The following is a 22,158-nucleotide window of genomic DNA, read 5'->3' as shown; positions in this document are numbered from 1 at the left end:
TCCTAAAATGAAAGAATTTTAGATTAATCCAATGTGTAACATCATACCACAATTTAATTTACATGACAGCTGTACAATGCAATCACCCAGTCAGAGTATCTTACAGGATGTTGGGATGGGGGAAGTATGGTGGTTATTGTGGGAACAAAGTCAATCCAAAAAACAAATCTATGCTGATATATTTATACACTCAGTTATAATATTTCTATCAATCTAAAGTACATGTATTTTCATTTTCAAGGGATGTTTTTTTAATTTTTAGCTAAATAAATACACAAGCATTTATATCTTTTAGGATGGTTGTAAATAACTTAAAATTTATATACCAATTTTTTACTGAGGGGTGGGGTGGGGTGGTACCTCTCACCTCATGTTGTTTGAGTGTCAACTGTACATTACTACCCTATCAGAATGTAAGATACATGAGGGCAGGGACTCCATCTGCTTCACTCACTGTTGTATATCCAGCACCTAGAACATCTGTCATGTGATTTGCACTCAATAAATATTTGAGTGTTTGCATGAATTACTGGAAAGTTATCCATTCCACACAGTAAATATTTATTCATCTTTCCAAGTTCCATTGCTTTTATGTTATATAAAGGCTTCGTACCTCTACATGGCATGAATGATTACAATCCACAAATGAGTGCAAAAAAGATATTCATGAGCATGACCACAAGCAAAAAGCAATTTACTTTTGAGGAGAGGTATGATATGGCCCTATCATTTCCAAAAAAGCATGTTTCAGAGTTTTGAGAGCCAAGAGAAAAGGAGAGTCAAAACAAACTCTGTGGAAACCTTAATGAAACTCTCCTATATACCTAGTGAATTACTCTCAAGTGGCTGATTGGATGAATAATGATTCTGATGGTCTAGTGGAGGAGGAATGGTGCATACCTGGGCACTAGTCAATACACCTTCCATGACTGGAGCCCCACGTCTCTTCTGTTCCCTGGACACTAAACAGAGAGTCTAGCAACAGAGGCAGGACCAGTACTCACTGGTGTTATTCTGGTCCTGATACCCAGTTTGTCTTTGAGGACTGGGAGGAGTTCAATTAACTTCTTCACAGGCTCTCCCCAAGTTTAGATACCTCAGGCTTTGCCTGTAAAACCCATGCCTGAAATATTCTATAAAAAGAAAGGCTAATCTTTCAAACATCATACATAACTAAACCAATCACTATCCAAAAGTCTTAGGGGAATGCTGAACATGTCTAACTCATCTGCCATTTTGTTCTTTTTTATTTGTCCAGCTAAGTGGAGGACTGTGAAACTCCCACTACCACTACTATCCACACATACTCTGCATGTCTCCTTAAGCCTGAAGGGACAAAGTGCTTGCTGCCTCAGCCAGCAGCACTCACTCAGCATCAGAAGTTGAGCCTCCACTTTTGAGTAAACTGTCACATCCTTGGAACTTGAAAATGAACCTGAAAACACACACACACACACACACACACACACACACACACACACACACACACAAACATAGTAAAATGATGCAGCCTTGCTCCTTGGAAATCCAACTGAAAACTCCTGGGTCCTCATCAGCAGATATTTTTAAAAACTTTCTGCCTTTTACTTAACACACACACAATGTATTACTCAAATGTTTCTGAAAAGTAGCTAATGCTCTGGGAATTTCCTTAAATTTGGGACATAGCCTGCCTCTTCATGGTACCCTTCAGACCATCTCTTTACTTCAGTAAGTGGGATGCAATATGGGGAGTTGAGTTCAGGAAGGTATGCCAAATGATTCTTCAACTTGACCCCAAAATTAAGCCCTACAAGTCATTGAATTCACCAGAAAATACCCATCCAAATGCAGACATACTACTCCTTAGACTGAGCTTTCAGGAAGCTTGCTTGTCAAGAGGGCACAATTGAAATTTGCCTTACATAGGGATGAAATGTGACAGACTCTTTCCTAAAATGAAACATTTATGAAAATATGTTTAATCCATTTTTAGCAGCTCAATAGTTTTTTCATGATGAAATTGTATCTTTCATATTGAAAACCATTTTGCTTATTGGAGCTTCTGCACAACATCAACACTGCAACACAGCCAGCTCTTGGGCCAATGTGACAGCCAATTATAAAACCAGAAGTGTACAATATATTTTGCAACATATATACCATAATTTGATGATAAAAAGATAAAATGGTATGGAGCAAGGCTGGATAAAACTTTGCATCCTTCCCAGACCAGAATGCTCAGGTCATCTTGAGAGTATGGCTTGCAATTGGTAAAGAGGACTCTAGATGGGCACCTTCCCTGCTGTTTGTCAACTCCTAGGAGCAGCCTACCCAGTTCTTTGCCTATTTCCCACCCCCTCCCACTTCTCCCAAAGAGTCTGTTTCCAGCATCCTAGCAAAGGTGTTTCCCTTTTTTATGCCAGCCAGACATTTGGTCATTGGTACAGACTCTCATAAGAAGGGATCTTTCCTCCCAGCAAGCTGACCATGCTCTGCTTTCAGCACTCAAGGATCCCACAGACACATAGGAGGTGACACCAAAACAATGAACCCGTGTTCATTGACACATGCTTGACACATTTAGCCAAGAATTCCAGATGACTGAGTGTGATGCCATAGACCTAAGGGAAAAGGGGAAGAAACTGCTTCCTTCTTTCTCCTTACCATTGCTCCATACTAGACTTCTCTCTGCATGTCACACTTTCCATTCTTGTTTGACAGGGAAAGATGCAGAGGAACCTTGCTTGGGGAAGCACCTCTGGGTGCCCAGGATGCATATTTCAACATTCACTAACTTCCAATAATGTGCCATGCTCTGGGCTGGGCCCCAAGGGATTTGGTGGATAACGTGTCTTTGCCCTCAGGGAGTTTGTGGTATGGCTATGGAGAGGTGCAAGAAAGCTGAGGACTATAATGGAGTGTGAGGGATGCTGGAAAGGGATAAAGCAAGGATCCTGTGGGAATACCTTGTAAGGTCTCCTAACCCAAATCATAGGTTCAGGGAGCAGTTCAAGAAGTGCTCCTAAAGACAGTGACAGCAAAACTTAGTCTAGAAGAATATGTAAGAGGAAAGGAAAGAGTGTTCTGGTAGAGGAAATAACATGTGAGGATGGTACCAGAGAAACCCTGGTTAATCTCCATGACACAGTAAAGAGTTACAGATCAGGACTTCCAGCCAAGATGGAGACATAAGTAGACACACTGTGCCTCCGGGCACAAACAAATAAGGACAACAACAATTTAAAAACAACATAACAGCCAGAACTGACAGAAAATTGAACTGTATGGAAGTTGGACAACCAAAGAGATAAAATAAACACATTCATCCAGACCGGTAGGCAGGGAAGAGTCAGGTACCAAGGCAGAGAGGAATCGAGGCACAAAAAGTGGTGACGCCAGGCACACAAGGCACCCTGGGCATGGGGTGGCAACAAGCAGACCCAGGAAGGTGGCAATTGTGAAGTGAGGCACTACACTCAAGGCAGATGGCTGACCAGACAGTCCCACATTCACACGAAGATACACCAGGTGAAATTTGGGAGTGACACAGACATCACAACCCAGGGTCTCAGCCTCAGAAAATAAATCCTCAAAACACCAGTTGAAAATGCTTGTGGGAGTTGAGGCACAGGGAGAGACTCCCAGCCTCACAGGAGAGTTTCTTGGAGGGGCCCACAGGGTTCTAGAATGTATACAAGCCCACCCACACAGGAATCAGCAACAGAAAGGCCCAGTTTGCTTGGAGGAAGTGGTGGAAGGGACTGAAATCTGACAGAGAGTGAAGCAAGCGCCATTGTTCCCTCTCGCACCCCACACCCACAAATAGTGTCACAACCCAGCAACTGGTTGGCCTCATCCTGGTGAACACCTAAGGTTCCACCCCTCACTACATAACAGGCCCAACAAGGCAAAAAAAATGGCCCAAATTGAAGAACAGATCAAAGCTCCATAGCAAATACAACTAACCGACCAAGACATAGCTAACCTATCAGAGGTACAGTTCAAAGCACCAGTGATAAGGATGCTCACAGAATTGGTTGAATTTGGTCACAAATTAGATGAAAAAAATGAAGGCTAAACTAAGTGAAATGAAGCAAAATGCACAGGGAACCAATAGTAATGGGAAGGAAAATGGGACTAAAATCAATGGAGTGGACCAAAAGGAAGAAAGAAACAACCAAACAGAAAAGAAGAAAGAAACAAGAATTCAAAAAATGAAGGAGAGGCTTAGGAACCTCCAGGACATCTTTAAACGTGCCAAAATCCAAATTATAGGGGTACCAGAAGGGGAAGAGGAACAGGAACAAATGGAAAACTTATTTGAACAAATAATAAAGGAGAACTTCCCCATTCCTGCAAAGAAAATAGACTTCCATGAAATCCAGGAAGCTGGATTCCTGGAAGCTGGAAGAGTCCCAAAGAAGTTGGACCCAAGGAGGAACACACCAAGGCACATCATCATTACATTAGCCAAGATTAAACTGAAGGAGAGAATCCTAGAAGCAGCAAGAGATAAGGGGACAGTCACCTACAAAGGAGTTCCCATAAGACTGTCAGCGGATTTCTCAAAAGAGACCTTACAGGCAAGAAAGGGCTGGAAAGAAGTATTCCAAGTCATGAAAGACAAGGACCTCCATCCAAGATTGCTCTATCCAGCAAAGCTTTCATTTAGAATGGAAGGACAGATAAAGAGCTTCTCAGATAAGATCAAATTCAAGGAGTTCATCATCACCAAGCCCTTATTATATGAAATGTTAAAGGGATTTATCTAAGAAAAAGAAGATAAAAAACATGTATAGTAAAATGATAGCAAACTCACAGTTATTAACAACCACACCTAAAACAAAAGCAAACTAAGCTGACAGCTAGATTGGGAGCAGAACCATAGAAATGAAGATCACATGGAGGGTTAGCAACAGGGGGGTGGGAGGAAGAGAAGAGGGTAGAAGGTATAGAAACTAAGTAGCATAGACGGTAGGTAGAAAATAGACAGGGGGAGGACAAGAATAGTATGAGAAATATAGAATCTAAAGAACTTGTGACACATGGACATAAACTAAAGGGAGAGAGGGAATGTGCAGGGTGGAGGGGAATGAAGTGGGGGAAATGGGACAACTGTAATGGCATAATCAATAAAACACATTTAAAAAAGAAAGAAAAGAAAAGGAGACAGTTACCTACAAAGAGTTCCCATAAGACTAGCAGCTGATTTCTCAAAAGAAACCTTGCAGGAAAGAAAGGGCTGGAAAGAAGTATTTGAAGTCATGAAAGGCAAGGACCTACATCCACAATGACTCTATCCAGGAAAGCTATCCTTTAGAATGGAAGGGCAGATAAAGTGCTTTCCAGATAAAGTCAAGTTAAAGGAGTTCATCATCACCCAGCTCATATTATATGAAATGTTAAGGGGATTTACCTAAGAAAAAGACCAAAACTCTGAACAGTAAAATGACAGCAAACTCACAACTATCAAAAACTGAACCTGAAAAAAAAAACAAAAACAAACTAAGAAAACAAGTAGAACAGGATCAGAATCACAGAAATGGAGATCACACAGAGAGTTATCAGAGGGGAGAGGAGAGAGGGAAATGGGGTAAAAGGAAAAGGAAAAAAGAAGCATAAGTGGTAGGTGCAAAATAGGCAGGGAGAGGTTAAGAATAGTATGGGAAATGTAAAAGCCAAAGAACTTATATGTATGACCCTTGGGCATGAACTGAACGAGGGAGGGATGCTGGTGGGAGGGGGCTGTAGGGCAATGGGGAATAAAGGGGAGAAAAATGGGACCATCTGTAATAGCATAATCAATAAAATATATTTTTAAAAATAAAAAATACACTTCCGCCAAGATGGAGGTATAGGTGGATGTGCTGTGCCTTCTCACACAACCAAGTTTAGGGACAACTAAATATTAGCAACAGAAATCACAGCCAGAACACGGAAAATTGAACTTTTCGAAAGTCCATTAACAACAAATTCTTCAGCCTGACCAGTAAGGGGCGAAACCAGTGGCTGGTGGAGCGGGGTTGCACAGGAGGACTCGGTCAGATGGGCTCAGGCGCAGAATCCAGGCGCAGGGTTGGACCTAGTGAGCGACCGAGCGAGTGACCAGGCGAGCAACTGCGGAGGAGACAGCGGGGAAGCGGTGCTGCGTGTTGACTGTGGTCGCCTATTTGTGCACGAGCGGACAGGCGAGGGAGTGGGCGGTTGGACCGGGGCCCCGAGTCCCCGCGGCAAGCAGCAGTAGAGGGCGCCGCCATTTCCCCGCTCTGACCACGCCCCCACATACAGCATCACAACCCAGCAACCTGGGAGTCCAAGGCGCCGCTTCTCACACTTAAAGGGCCAGAACAGACCAAAAATGTCGCAAATTCTCAAAGTCCCTGAGCCCATAGACCTAAGCGATGAAGAAATAGCAAAACTCTCAGATGCACAGTTTAAAACACTGGTCATCAGGATCCTCACAGAACTGGTTGATTATAGCCACAAATTAGACAAATATATGAAGGCAAAACTAATTGAAATGAATGGAATTGCACAGGACACCAATAGCAATGAAAAGGAAACTGGGACTCAAATCAATGGAGTGGACCAGAAGAAAGCAAATAATGGCCAAACAGAAAAGAGTCAGGAAGCAAGAATTCAAAGAAATGAGGAGAGTCTCAGGAACCTCAAGGACATCTTTAAATGCTCCAATATCCGAATTATAGGGGTACCAGAAGGGGGAAAGGCACAGCCACCAGTGGAAAACTTATTTGAACAAATAATAAAGGAGAATTTCCCCAATCTGGCAAAGGAAATAGACTTCCAGGAAATCCAGGAAGCTCAGAGAGTCCCAAAGAAGTTGGACCCAAGAAGGAACACACCAAGGCACATCATCATTACATTAGCCAAGATTAAAATGAAGGAGAGAGTCCTAGAAGCAGCAAGAGCTAAGGGGACAGTCACCTACAAAGGAGTCCCCATCAGACTGTCAGCAGATTTCTCAAAAGAGACCTTACAGGCAAGAAGGGGCTGGAAAGAGGTATTCCAAGTCATGAAATCCAAAGACCTACAACCAAGATTGCTCTATCCAGCAAAACTTTCATTTAGAATGGAAGGACAGATAAGGTGCTTCTCAGATAAGATCAAATTCAAGGAGTTCATCATCACCAAGCCCTTATTATATGAAATGTTAAAAGGACTTATCTAAGAAAAAGAAGTTAAAGAAACATGAACAGTGAAAGGACAACAAACTCACAGTTATTAACAACCACACCTAAAACAAAAGCAAACTAAAAGGACAGCTAGATCAGGAGTGGAAACATAGAAATGAAGATCTCAAGGAGGGTTAGCAACAGGGGAGTGGGAGGAGGAGATGGGGGGGAGAAGGTACAGAAAATAAGTAGCATAGACAGTAGATAGAAAATAGATGGGGGGGCAAGAATAGCATGGGAAATATAGAATCTAAAGGACTTGAGACACATGGTCATAAACTAAAGGGGGGTAATGGTGGGGATGGGGGGGCAGGGTGGAGGGGAATGAAGGGGGGAATAGAACGACTGTAACAGCATAATCAATTAAAAAAATTTAAAAAAAGAAAATAAATAAAAATAAAAAAATAAAAAATACATACTGAAATGTTGATGGGGGAGCTGGGCTTCTGAAATTGGGACTGGGAGGATTACATGCCTCAAATAACACTTATATGGCCAATAAGTACAAAGTACTATGAAATAATTTCCCCCAAACTATCTTTAGCATCCTTTTCACCTGCTCTCCCTCCCTCCTTGCTTTATGTTAGCATGATGATCCTCACTCCAAAGGCAGGAATCAAGCCTTACAGAATGTCCCTGAGCAGGGCTCCAGGCTAGGAAGGCAAGAAAAGGTGGGTGAGGGGTGGTTGGGAAGCATTTGTTTTCTCTGTTTATCTTCCTCCCTCCAACAAAAGTAACCATCTTCCAGCACTTGGCTATTGTAAATTTCGCTGCTGTGAACATTGGGGTACATAAGTTGTTTTGGATTGGTGTTTCAGAGTTCTTAGGATATAATCCTAGTAGTGGAATTGCTGGGTCAAAAGGCATATTCATTTTTAGTTTTTCTTAGAAAATTCCATACTGTTTTCCATAGTGGTTGTACCAGTCTGCAATCCCACCAACAATGAACTAGGGTCCCCTCTTCTCCACAACCTCTCCAACACTTGTTGTTTGTTGCTTTGTTTATGATGGCCATTCTGACTGGTGTAAAGTGGTATCTCATTGTGGTTTTAATATGCATCTCTCTGATAGCTAATGATATGATCCAACAATTCCACTGCTGGGATTATATCCTAAGAACCCTAAAACATCAATCCAAAAGAACCTGTGCACCCCAATGTTCATAGCAGCACAATTTACAATAGCCAAGAGCTGGAAAAAACCTAGGTGCCTGTCAGTAAATAAATGGATCAAAAAATTATGGTACATATACACAATGGAATTCTATGCAGCAGAAAGAAAGAAGGAGCTCCTGTCCTTTGTAACAGCATGGACGGAACTGAAAAGCATTACGCTAAGCAAAATAAGCCAGGCAGTGAAAGACAAATATCATATGATCTCACCTTTAACAGGAAGCTAAACAACAAAACAAACGAGCAAGCAAAATATAACCAAATACACTGAAATACAGAACAGACTGACAGTGACCAGAGGGGAGAGGGGAGGCAATGTCAGGGAAAAGGGGAAGGGTTTACAGGAACAAATGTAAAGGACACATGAACAAAAACTACGGTGGGGAGGGTGGAAATGGGAGGGAGATGGGGAGGAATGGGTGGTTGGGATGGGATGGGAGTAAAATACAGAAAACTGTACTTGAACAACAATTAAAATAAAATTAAAAATAAAAATAAAAGAATTTTTAAAACACTGGTGGGAGTGGAAATTGGTATAACCTTCATTGGGGGGAAAAAAACTGGCAATTTGTAGTCTCCTAGGAGCCTATTAAAATGTTGATTCCTGGGCTCTCCCCCTCAGAGAATCTGATCTGCATTTGAACAACTATACTGAGGATTCTGATGAAGGTGGTGCAGGGGGGCACATTTTGAGAGTTTTTTAAATTAAATGTATTGAGGTGACATTGGTTCACAAAACCATATAGGTTTCAAGTATACAACTCAATAAAATATCATATCCCTGCTGATACAGGGATCCCCACTCCTTGGAATTTATTAAAAGAAAATAATCTAAAGTATCATATTGACTTTAGACCCCAAGAAGGCTCCTGTGTCACTGTTTATACTAGCAAAAACTTGTAATTGTTGTTAAGTGTACACTACTAAGGCAGAGGTTCAGTAAATTACATCTTCCTCTTTGTTATTACGGGGTCGTCCAAAAGCACTGATGTCTGTCTCTCTGCCATTCTTGATCTATACCACTGCAGGTGGCTCCATGCAAAATGGAAGAACTAAATGGAACTTTCTACCAGAGATTGACAGATTAAACCTAAAGTCGCATTAGTTAGAGGAATGACTCAATTCTCTTGAGATACTACAATCTAAATGGTCCATAGTTCTTAGTAGTAGTGAGGAGAGCCAAAAGGGGAAACAGAAACCAGTAGAGACAGATACATTGCTAAACCATCCATCCATTCATTCACCCATTAATTCATCCAACCATCCATCCATTCAAAAAATATTTACTATATGCCAGGTACTTAGCTAGGTACTGGGGATTTAGCAGTGGACACAATAGAAACTCCCTGCCATCCAAGCATTCACAGTCTAGTGAAGAAAATAGCCAGTGGTATTTGATGAATACTAAGAAGTTGTAGGTAACCTGGGCACATAAAACAGAGGCAACAGACACAGGTTAGAATGATTATGGAAGGCTTCCTAGAGGATGTGATATCCAAAGTGAACAGTAAAAATTATACAGGTAAAGGAGAGAGACGCAGAGAGATTGTCTCCTTAGGAGACTACTGAAATAATAGTTCATCACGGCAGGGTCATAGATTGCAAAGGGTGGGATGAGGCTGAAGGAGTAGGCATGCTAAGACAGGTATAGACTGTACTACAAGGGTACTACTGGAGAGCCAATAAAGGCTTGGTAGCAGGGGAGTGATATGATCACATTTAGATTTTGAAAACAAAATTCTTACTACCATTTTGAGAACAGATTGGAGGTGGCAAGTATAGATGCAGGGAGACCATTTAGGAAACCGTTGCAGTCCTTCAGATGGGCTAGAATAGTTGAGTGGATGGATTCCAGAGAAATTTAAGATTTATTATTAACACACTCGTCATTAACAAGACTTTCTTCCTGCTGCTTATGGTGTAGTTTTTTTTTTTTTTGATGGACCAAAGCCCTTTACGATATCCCTTTGTCATTACCTCATTGTTAAACTTTGTAGAAGTTACTAGACATCCCTGGGGGCACAGTGGGACTGGGAGATGGTGAATGAAATAGGATGCCCTCTTAGTAGTAGGTGGCAAAATGGAAACACCAAAAGATATTTAATCAGGGTTGCATAGCAACCCATCAGCACCACCCACCTCAGTGGAATTCCCTTAAATGAGAGGGCAGGGTTTCATCCACCTTAGCACTGTTGCCATTTTGGGCGTGATAATTCCTGTTGTGTGTGTGAGAAGAGGTGGGGGTTAGGGTTGGGTCCTGTGCATTGTAGGATGTTTAGCAGTGTCCCTGGTTTCTACCCACTAGATGCTAGTAGCCACCACCCCCCGCCCAAAATTGTGCAAACAAAATTGTCCCCAAATATTGCCAAATGCCCTTGGTGGGAGGAGTTTTCCCAGGGTAAGAACCATGGAGGTGAAAGGTTTATACAGTGAGACCTGCTCCTTACCTGGAGTCTGCAGTATCTTCACTGTCCAACATGGCAAAAGCTTGTGAAACAAGTTGTCTGTCATCAATTCTGCTCCTGCTAGGGATCCTTCTAGGGTGAGTTTAGCAGCTTAAAACTATGTAGGGAGTCAATCTAGTTAAGGAGGTTAAAGGACTTTATAAACCTTAGTTCTTAACCCTCTCTTGGCTCCACCCAGCCACGACTGTGTTCCAAGAGAAGTGAGTGTCCAATATTCATGAGGAAAATGAGAGAAAAGTAAGGGCTTCCAAGGCAGATAGTGAGAGGATAGCAATGGGGACTGGATAGGCGATGCCAAGGGTACCTAGAAATTAGAGAAGTTTCCATAGCCAGGGTTGGGTAGCACTTTCTTGGGACCTCTTCTCTGTTCTGCTCTCCAGTGTGAGAGAGGAGGTCCAGCTCACCACTAAGCTCAGTTCTTCAGCAAGGCCTCTCACAAAGAGCCACAGGAAAAACCATAGGGTAAAGGGAAGAATAGGGGTAGAGGAGGGAAAGGAAGAAACTCCTAGTCTGATGTTGGGACTGCAACTGAGAACTCCCAACCCCAAGATTACTTCTTCTCACTGGGTAATCTTGCCTAAGACTTGCTCTCTTGCTTCAGGTGTCCTCACGTGTCTCATGTGGGCATAACAAATCCTATCCAATTACCACTGTGGCTGTGAGAACCCTAGGAGATTAACAGGGCCAACAAATGCAGAGCTCACATTCATTGATATTAATTGGAGAAAAGAATCAGAAGAAGGTAAGAATGAGAAGAATAATAAAAGAAGCAGAGTCAGAAGCAAATGTACAAAAGAAAAAAGAAAGAAAGAAAAAGAAGTGCAGGGAGGAAAGGCAGATGGAAGTGGAGGGTGGATAGTGTGAAGAGATGAAAGATGATCTCTTTGACATGGTACGTTAAACAACTGGAACTATCATGGAAAGCTTCTTTAAAAACCAGAAGAAATTCAGGATAAAATTGAAGAACAACAGTCAGTTCACAAGGGCTGACAACTCACTAGATAGGCCATGGGAGGACTCCAGGAAGGTCGACTGCTCTGTTGATAGATATTGCAGGTATCCTACGTGAAGGCAGTTGACATCTGGATGGCTGTGTGCCTGTTTTTCATGTTTGCTACCGTGCTGGAGTATGCTGCTGTGAATTGTTTCCTGTGAGCATAAGGAATTCAAAGCAGAGGCGCCAGCACGTGGTGTGTATAACTAAAGAAGGGCCCACTTCCTTCTTCCTCAGGACTCCTTTCTCCCTACCACTCTTGCCACAAATCAAGAGCAAACGTAGAGTTGCAAGCACTTGACAGGCAATCAGTAACCCTGGATTCTAGTCCCAGGATGGTCACAGATATGTACTTTAACCCCTTTGATTCCATTTTCTTAATCTGTCATTAGAACACTAACCCATACAGGGAAGTCTACTAGGGTGATTTAGAGCTTAGGAACAGAGCCTGGAACACAAGCACTGAAAAAAAAATGTTAGCTAGTATTAGAACCTTATCTTGTTAATCAACATGAGATGTTTTCAGAATTAGTGGTGGTTGCTCCTGGTTCTCCACTTACCCAGGAGAAATGTACCCCAGGTTGTCACATACTGATTAAGAATTCAGGGAAAAATGGGAGGGATTTAGAGGAACAAGTATAAAGGACACAGGGACAATAACTAAGGGGGGTGGAAATGGGAGGGAAGTGGGGAGCACGGGGCGGGGTGGGCTGGGATGGGAGAAATAGAAAACTGTACTTGAAAAATAAGTAGATAAAATTTTTAAAAATTTAAAAAAAAGAATTCAAGAGTCTGCATTGGTCTCTTTCTAGGAGAGCATTATAAAAGGGTCCCCATAGCTAAGCTGGAACTGAAAAACCATCCCTTGCCTCTTCCAACTGTTGGATATTCATTGGGTACATCAGAGGTGTTGGGTGTGACTTGTTCTCCCTCACTCTTATTCGTTAACCCCATTTCCTCTACAAAAGAGTGATCACCTGGATAAATTGCCTCCATGACAATGAAGGCAGTTTACCCCTATTGCCCAGACAATAGTGCTGGGTACATTGTCATGACAACAGATGTGCCTGGGCCACTTTCACAAAAATGAGTGTCTAATTATGAGCAAAGACTTTGCTGAGCTATACACTGGTCTCTTAATCACCAGAGTTCTGCTGTGTCTTGAGCTCTTACTCCTTGCTTTATGCCTAATGTGGAGGCTTTAAAGCCAAAGGGACAAACACATGTGATATCTGGGGTAGGTGAAAGAAGGTGGGGGGAGAAAAATGATGATCTGAAACCCCTACTTGGGGACAGTGTAACACAAATGCTCTTCTCTCCTAACACCCCTCCTCCCACCTCAGCTGCTGCTGAATTACCTCTACCATATGTCTTCACTAAAAATATCTCGCAAACTACTGTCTCTTGCTAAAATCACTTTCTGCTGAGGGCAAGAATCCTGTCTCATTAGTGGTTTTAAGGACAAATTCTTGCCTGGCTTTAATCCTTTAGTTGGGCCCTGGAAAGTTCTTCTTGTGGAATGATTCATAACTGCATCTCCTTAAATAGGACCCATTCTTCAATAGACCTACTAATATCAGCCCTTATTATCCCATGCTGAGGTGAAGAAAAATATACAGACTTGGCACAAAGGCAAGAGGATGCATTCTTTTCTAAACTAACTGTCCCTACCCCATCTTTATCTATGTTAAACCTGCCTGCAGGTACCCAAATCTTGCCTTTATAGTTTATATTTTGATGCCTTCTGAATGCCTACCTTGGAAAAAAAGAGCAGGCTGATGAACCGTTCCATAGTGCTTTTGCCAGTTAAATTGCCTGTGTGGGTGTCCCAGCAACAGAACACTACAGCAGCTAATGTAGAGGTACTCCAAATTGCCACTAGTGCCACCACCTCCCCTACACCTCTCCCTCTCCCAACTGCCCACAGCCTACCTGTTCCCCCTTGTTGTATATAGTTTGATCCTGATCTCATAATAGAGACCGTCATAATAAATGCTCAATTATGACACAGTTACAACAGCAGCCTGGGCCCTGCTTAGGCTCCTGAATCCTACCTGAAAATGAGCTGGGCTTATTATTAATGTAAATAAAACCTGAAAATCCAAACTGGTATCATTAGCCCATGTCCCACTTAGAGTTTCCTAAAGCCATTGCTATCCCAGTGGAGTTGTAGCAGGGTTCCTGGAAGCCACTGAGCAGGCTGGAAAAATTAATGCAGAGTTAATCCATTTCAAAAACCTGTCTCTGGGCCCTGCTGGAGAAGCGGCAGTCTTTAGTTTGAGAGGAGCCCTTTTAAGGGAAAGAAGGTAATCCATATGCTTTTCAGGGACCCTTAGCCAAGTGTAAGTTAGGAGTGTTCTAGGAGCCTCACCTGGATCCAGGCTTAATACGGTTTTTCTTTAATTTCTCCTCAACCACATGTCTTCACTGCATAGTGGTCTTCTTCCATGGCACTTTCTGAAGTAGTTTACCTTTTTCCTCATATATTTCTGATTAGTCTTCACAGCTCATCTAAGTATCACAGGGAAGGGTCTATCCCTCTTTTTTTATAACCTCACTGGGCCTAGCACCAGGCTCTGGACACGGCACCATGAAACTCAGTTCACCAACCTTGGCAGGCTGACTGGCGAGGGCTGTCTTTCAAAATGGACAGAGAGAAAGCCTTGACACTATCATTGGAATAGTTTGAGAAATGGAAGAAATTTCAAAATACTGCCTCTCGGGGGTTTGGGCCCAGAATGCTGTTTGCCTAGCACCCTTCTCCATTCTCCAATTTCTTCTTTTTATTTCAATACCTATCATTCTTTTCCATCTCCACACCTCACCTCCCATACTGTGCATTCCCTCCCCAGCTTGGTTTTGGAATATCTTCCCTCTCTAGTTCCCCACACTTCCTCCCTTATATATAGCTACAACAAAAATGTTCTATCTCAACAGCCATGGAAGTCATAATATGGTGTTTAAATCTCCATTGTCCTTCCCAAAATACACACACACACACACACACACACACACACACACACACCTAAAAATTTGGCCTAAATAGCTAATACCCAAATCCAGGACCCCTTCGATTTTAGGCCACTCATTTTTGCTCTCCCAACTACAAATAGTACAATACATTTTAAAAAATTAGGTCATGAGCTCCTCATTCTATTAGCCATTTTTTTCTCCTGTGTAAATAGCATTTTTCAGCCTGGGTAATATTTCCAAATAATTCCCTCTAGATTTACTGTGATTGGGTAAAAGGGAAAATAATTAGACCTATAGAAGCAGAAACAGCAGTTGTATTTAACTTCCTTTTTCAGAGCTTTTTGCAAACAAATATATTTTGTGCTTGTATCCTCTAGCTCGGGGGGTGAGGGGATCAAAATGAGCAGTGGTGAATGGGAGATCTGAGGGACCTGAACTGGAAAGCAAAATGGAAAATCATTTTATTTACCCCCTTATTTTTCAATTACTTGGGAGATATTTAGTTTGCCTCTGGTTCTTCATTTCTAAAATGCGTCCAGCACAATCTCTCATGTAGGAATAATGTGGAAATAAATGTGAAAAAACAGGTGAGATGAGCCAGGGACTTTGGTAACAGGTTATGTAAATAACTTTGAGCAGAGAGCTAAGGCTGCCCCACTACAACAACTGAGGGTCAAAGAACAACTACAGTTGTGAATTGCCTCTGTCCTACACAAATACATCTCCACAAAATTTAGCAAAATCAAAGAGCAAAGCTCCTTGGGGAGCAAAGCTCTCTGCTGGGAAGACTTAAGAGAGAATCTTCCCTATGCCAACGATGCCACTCTTTCTAAAGGCTGAGGGCATCAGGACATTGTGCCAGAGTAGGGCAAGAAGTAATTGTTTTTTCTGCCAAGGACTTTGTAACTGATTCTTCAGATACAAAGTAAGATTCTTCAGTTTGAGCCCTTGAGAGAATACTAGCTTCATGTAAAAAAAAGCCATTCCCTGTCCTATATTCTGAAGCATGTGGCTCACCAGACCATTTTTTAAAAATATTTTATTTATTTGTTTTTGAGAGAGAGTGGAACGGAAGGAGAAACAGAGGGAGGGAAACATCAGTGTACTAGGGATACATTGATTGCTTGCCTCTCACACGCCCCTAACTGGGGACCTGGCCCACAACCTAGGCATGTACCCTGACTGGGAATCAAACTGGCAACCTTTTGGTTTGTAGACCAGTGCTCGATACACTGACCCACACCAGCCAGGGCAAGAGACCATGTATCAGCTGATATCCACTGGTTGTTTATTAGATGCCAGATACTATGCTAGGCACTGGGCACAGAGCAGTAAATAAGACCAATGTTCTTTCCCACATTTTTACCATGAGCCCAGTAGAAACAGGGAAAGAGATAGGATTTGTTATTGAATCTCTGGTCTGAGCTTGCCTTCCCTCGATGCCTGGTGTTAGGCTAGACCTTCTAGTGATTACTAATCATAGGGCACTGGGACCCACCAGATCATCTTATCTGTGAAGTCACTTTACAATGTGTTACCAAAGCTGCAGAGGTTCCATTATAAGGATCCTATAATGTTTTTCTAACTGCACAGCAAGTATAAAAATCTACTTTATTCACATTTTATGTTTATCTATGTCACATTCATTCAATGTGCATATGTTTTGTTCTGTTTCAGCAATGAAGGTCCCTAGTCTCAGGACACCTTCTTCATTCCTGGGAAAACCAAGAAGATAGTTGGCATCATCTCTTAAGGGGGCATTTCACTTTAGGTGATTTCTTAGATAGCTGAAGGTTTTATGCTTATAAACATCAATACTCTTAAAATGTGTAACCATCTTTGAATGAAGTATTTCTAGGTTCTGGCATATATTTACTTGTCTTCTGCTAATTTCCAAGCTGTGAGGTAGTGTGTCCTTTAGAAGTAGACAGATTCAGGCATGTTTGAGTTGTATATAAACTGAGTTAATAGGATATGAGTGGCAACCTGAAGGGCTCTTATATGAGTAAAGCTTTCTCTATTAATCACTCAGAAGTCTCTCTCTCTCTCCCCCCGCCCTGCTCTCTCTTCTCTCTCTAACTTTATATTTCTGTCCTTACTTCCTGGTTCTCAGCTGTGTTATAGCTACTTAAAGTTGTCAGCTGACAATTAGATAAATAAACTTTTCATAATTCTGCTACATTCCTTAGTGCTTATATAAAATTTGCTTCCACAATGTATGCAGCATAGATAAAAGGAATGTGTATTGGGTAACAAATGTTACCCTAGATCAAGAGTGGCAAACTGACTTCCGCCAAGATGGAGGCATAGGTGGATAAGCCATGCCTTCTCACACAACCAAGTTTAGAGACAACTAAATATTAGCAACAGAAAACACAGCCAGAACACAGAAAATTGAACTTTTCGGAAGTCTGATAACAACAAATTCTTCAGCCTGACTGGTAAGGGGCGAAACCAGCAGCTGGTGGAGCGGGGTTGCACAGGAAAACTCGGTCAGACGGACTCAGGCACACGGAATCCAGGCGCAGGTTTGGACCTAGTGAGCCACCCAGCCAGCAACCAAGCGAGCAACCGCGGGGAAACAGCGAGGGAGCAGGGCTGCAGGTTGATTGTGGTCGAGCATTGGTGCGCGGATAGACAAGCGAGGGAGTGGGCAATTGGACTGGGACCCAGCGGTCCCCGCGGCAAGCGGCAGGGACAGCGCTGCCATTTCCCTGCTCTGACCCCACCTCCACATACAGCGTCATAACCCAGCCACTCTGAGTGGCCCAGCCCATGTGAACCACCTAAGCCTCTGCTCCTCACCCAGCAGCAACAAACAGCAGAGGGGGTCGCCAATTCCCTGCTCTGACCACGCCCCCACATACAGCATCACAAACCAGCAACCTGGGAGTCCAAGGCTCCTCTCCTCACACTTAAAGGACACGAACAGACCAAAAATGGCTCAAGAAGATCTCAAAGTCCCAGAGCCTATAAATCTAAGCGATGAAGAAATAGCAAAACTCTCAGACGCACAGTTTAAAACACTGGTGATCAGGATCCTCACAGAACTGGTTGATTATAGCCACAAATTAGACAAATATATGAAGGCGAAACTAATTGAAATGAATGGGATTGCACAGGAAACCAATAGCAATGAAAAGGAAACTGGGACTCAAATCAATGGAGTGGACCAGAAGAAAGCAAATAATGGCCAAACAGAAAAGAATGAAGAAGCAAGAATTCAAAAAAATGAGGAGAGTCTTAGGAACCTGCAGGACATCTTTAAACGCTCCAACATCCGAATTATAGGGGTACCAGAAGGGGGAAAGGCACAGCCACCAGTGGAAAACTTATTTCAACAAATAATAAAGGGGAACTTCCCCAATCTGGCAAAGGAAATAGACTTCCAGGAAGTCCAGAAGCTCAGAAAGTCCCAAAGAAGTTGGACACAAGAAGAAACACATGAAAGCACATCATCATTACATTAGCCAAGATTAAAATGAAGGAGAGAATTCTAGAAGCAGCAAGAGATAAGGGGATGGTCAACTACAAAGGAGTTCCCATCAGACTGTCAGCTGATGTCTAAAAGAGACCTTACAGGCAAGAAGGGGCTGGAAAGAAGTATTCCAAGTCATGAAAGACAAGGACCTCCATCCAACATTGCTCTATCCAGCAAAGCTTTCATTTAGAGTGGAAGGACAGATAAAGTGCTTCTCAGATAAGATCAAATTCAAGGAGTTCATCATCACCAAGCCCTTATTATATGAAATGTTAAAGGGACTTATCTAAGAAAGATAAAAATGATGAACAGTGAAAGGACAGCAAACTCACAGTTATTAACACCACACCTAAAACAAAAGCAAACTAAGAGGACAGCTAGATCAGGAGCAGAACCATAGAAATGTAGATCACATGGAGGGTTAGCAACAGGGGAGTGGGAGGAGAAGGGGGAAGAAGGTACAGAGACTAAGTAGCACAGATGGTAGGTAGAAAATAGATGGGGGAGGGCAAGAATAGTATGGGAAATATAGAATCTAAAGAACTGGTGACACATGGACATAAACTAAAGGGGGGAATGGTGAGGGAGGGGTGTGCAGGGTAGAGGAGAATGAAGGGGGTAAATGGGACAACTGTAATGGCATAATCAATAAAATATATTTAAATAAATAAATACAAACATACATACATACATAAATACATACATAAAACTTTTGCAATTTTCAGCTTTGAGTCAAGAAAAACATTTTTTAAAAAGATACCATGTACATAGAGAATTAATTCTGAAGCTCTTGAAAGTCATTGAATTCAAGCTCATCAAGTCTAAAAACCTCAGCTGTGCCTTTCTAAAGGTTTCTTTGTTCTGTTTATTATGTTTATTATCAGTCAGATAACTTGACATTGAAATGTTTCTCCCAGAATGGTTTGGCACTTCATTGGGTTTTAGATAGCTCTAAGTGATGTTTAGCATTTTTAAAAAAGCAGCTTGGGGCTTATCTGCAAATGGAAATGGAATTGTAATACACTATACATATCATATATAGCTTCTTAGCATACATGTATCTTATGAGTAGTTTTGTAGCCATGAAAATGCATACAAAAGGCACTTGTACCCAGACATGTCATCTACATAGCCTCACCTATGAGATATTTGTGTGTCCTCGTCTCTGTCCTTCTACTTTAGAACTATGACTTCAAATTCTTCCTTTTCTTCCATGTAATTCCAGGAGGAAGATATCATCCAAGAGTGTCACTTCTATTTTTGTGGATATGGCCCAGGCCACTGCCTGCAGGCAAGGGATGAAGGTCTAATGGAAAGTTCTGGCATTTATAGCCCCCAGCCACCATCCCCTCTTCTAAAGGCAAAGAGAAGCCATATGGGAGCTCTATGTGGACCAAGCCAAGAGGATTAACACCATCTCTTGGTCTTTCTTCCCTCTCACTTTCAACATCTTCTACTGGATTGCCTATAAAGTGCTATGGTTGGAAAATACCCATCAGGTACTCTGAATAAGGTTGGAGCTAGAAAGTTTAGCTATTGGCTTCTTACTTCCTTCTGGGTGGGCTTCCCTCCTTCATTAGATTCCATTGGGAGATTAAATAGTTCCTTCCTGATCTCTCACTCAGAACTTCATCAGCTGATCCCAAAACTATGTGGGTCTACACTACATAATGCTAATAGTGGCCGCACAAGATGGTTTGTCTACCCTAATCCAGATTTTCTCCATGCTATCTATCCCATTTCTAATGAGAGTAAGGTTTGACTATGTTCCTGGGGCCAGGATGACCTTCTTCCCTTGCTGGAGACTTTCTGTTTTTCATTTCTCCAATGGAGACTATTCAGACTACTGCTACTAGATTCTGGCATTTGTCATCTTAATCTGCACCACTCTTCACCCTGCCACCTCCTACCTAGAGCCTGGCCTTTACAGTGCCCTCTGTCCCTCCTACCAAAGGATTAAATAAGGAGTCTTTCCCATCCACAGGTGCTGCCCTGTGTGACCCAGTCAGTTTCCTTGACTGTAATAGGAAGGCAAAGTGACAGGTTCCCCATCTCTCAGCAAGGCTGAAATAGTCATGGGCCGCACTAGAGTAGGACATTGCTATACAACCCAACAAAGAGGTCTTTTAGGTCTTCTAAGATGCTCAACACTGTCAGAATGAGGTCAGGAATTTTGAACTCTCAGAAAGACCACCCTCTCAGACCAACCTGAACTTCCTAGTCTCAGAATGGGTTTTATTCCCTAACTAGCATGGTGACAGGGTATGTTTACCTGTTGGAGAATGTAAAAAGAAAAAAAAATGCTTACTCTTCAAGGAACTTGACGATGCTAGAAAATATTCAAGAAAAGTGAAATCCAAGGTAGTAGGACCCAGAAGGAGAAGAACACAGAAACTATCATCAGAGAGTCTTTAGTTGGCTTTGGTTTCCTTTTTTCCAAATCTCTTTATTTCTCAAGATCCCTCATTTACAACTTTGTCCTTCACCTCCTTGTATCATGCAACCTTGTGCAGGATAAAGTGGGCTTTTAGGCATCTGGAAAGAACAGGGGACCTCTACTTGGACATTCACCTCAGGGTAGTAGTTATAGAAGTTAGAGAGCCATGAGTTGGAATTATTTAACCTTTCTTGTGTTTTCTTTGTCTTTCTTCAGTGAGGAGGGGTAGCAGTCATTTGAAGACACCAGAAATTTCAGAATAGAGGCTGTAGAAGAGTCCATTTCAGGCCTGACATAGCACATGGACATGGGGAAGCAGGGGCCTGATACACTGAGTCCTTTGAAATGACCCAACTGTGAGGAACTGAAAAAGGGAAGATTCAAGTGCAGGGCTAACAGCTGGAAGGCAGAAGTGATTAAATAATCATTAAACATCTTGACCTTTTTCCTGGACTTAGAATAAATAACTGTGTAAGTCCAATTTCTCTCTCTCTCTCTCCACCCTCCCATCTCCCTCCCTCCCTTCCCCCATATCTTGATTCCTACCATTCCTTTCTCCCTTCCTCTCTTCCTCAAAACTGTTCCAAATTGAAAGTCAGTAAATCTAGTGACCAGGGAAAATCCTATATTCAAACCAAGAACTCAGCTTTTTCCTCCCTTTTTCCTATTGATCTTGTCTGCTCTTTCCTATTCACTGAGATACCTGTCTTGTTCATGTCTTGACTTTGAAAAGGATGTTCTGGACTGATCAGGGTAGCTGGACCAGAAGTTAATCTTATTGATGACATTAATTGTGATTCTGGCGCCAAGGAGATTCAAAATTAAAGGACTGGCTTAAGGGAAGAGATTTAATTAAGGGGCAGAGAGTCCCTGTTTTCCAATTTCTGCCCAGGTAGTGCCAATCAATGAGAAGGCACAAGCAATACCCTTTTGAAAGAAGCAGAGAGTATCTCTTTGATACCCTCTGTGTCAGGGCTGGAGTGTCAGGCTGCTGCAGCACGAAAGTGGGGGTAGTGGGGGATGGACTATGGAGATGAGCTTATTTCACAGAGCTCTACTTGTTATAGATCTTGTCCAGATGGGCCAACTGCACAAATCTGCCCTGTTGCAAGTCTCAAGAACAATGGCCTGGAGACAGCTACAGCACTGAGCAATAGGGCCTTCCCAACTGGGACTCATCTTTGGGCATCAGCTGGTGCTGGGAACCAAAGAAGCCTAAGTACCAACCAACATAATAGTCCAAAGGAGTTCACAAAGCTACTCAGAGGCAATACCATGTGGAAGGTACTCTCCCTTCCTATCAGAGCACCCGAGTTTAGAAGGGAGACATATGGTGTCAGAGTCAGGTACTCATTTTCTTCACCTTTCCTATACATGTACTGGAGAGGGGAGGAACACTGGGTCCCACTGGAAATGTCTGTCACCTGTAAATCCATTTACTCATGAACTTCTTGAACTTGG

At 42.3% G+C, this 22,158-nt stretch overlaps 1 protein-coding gene across 1 annotated transcript; it reads right to left on the bottom strand.

The window, feature by feature from the left end:
• Window positions 1-11,587: 11,587 nt before the first annotated feature.
• Window positions 11,588-12,760, bottom strand: TMEM31 (transmembrane protein 31). Its single transcript, XM_053657472.1, is given in 2 exon segments — window positions 11,588-11,961; window positions 12,676-12,760. Coding segments are annotated over 2 exon segments (459 nt in total).
• Window positions 12,761-22,158: the final 9,398 nt, after the last annotated feature.

This window comes from Artibeus jamaicensis, unplaced genomic scaffold (genome assembly GCF_021234435.1).
Source record: "Artibeus jamaicensis isolate MK-2021 breed Jamaican fruit bat unplaced genomic scaffold, CSHL_Jam_final scaffold_461, whole genome shotgun sequence".
NCBI lineage: Eukaryota > Metazoa > Chordata > Mammalia > Chiroptera > Phyllostomidae > Artibeus > Artibeus jamaicensis.
This window is presented reverse-complemented; position numbering and strand designations above follow the sequence as displayed.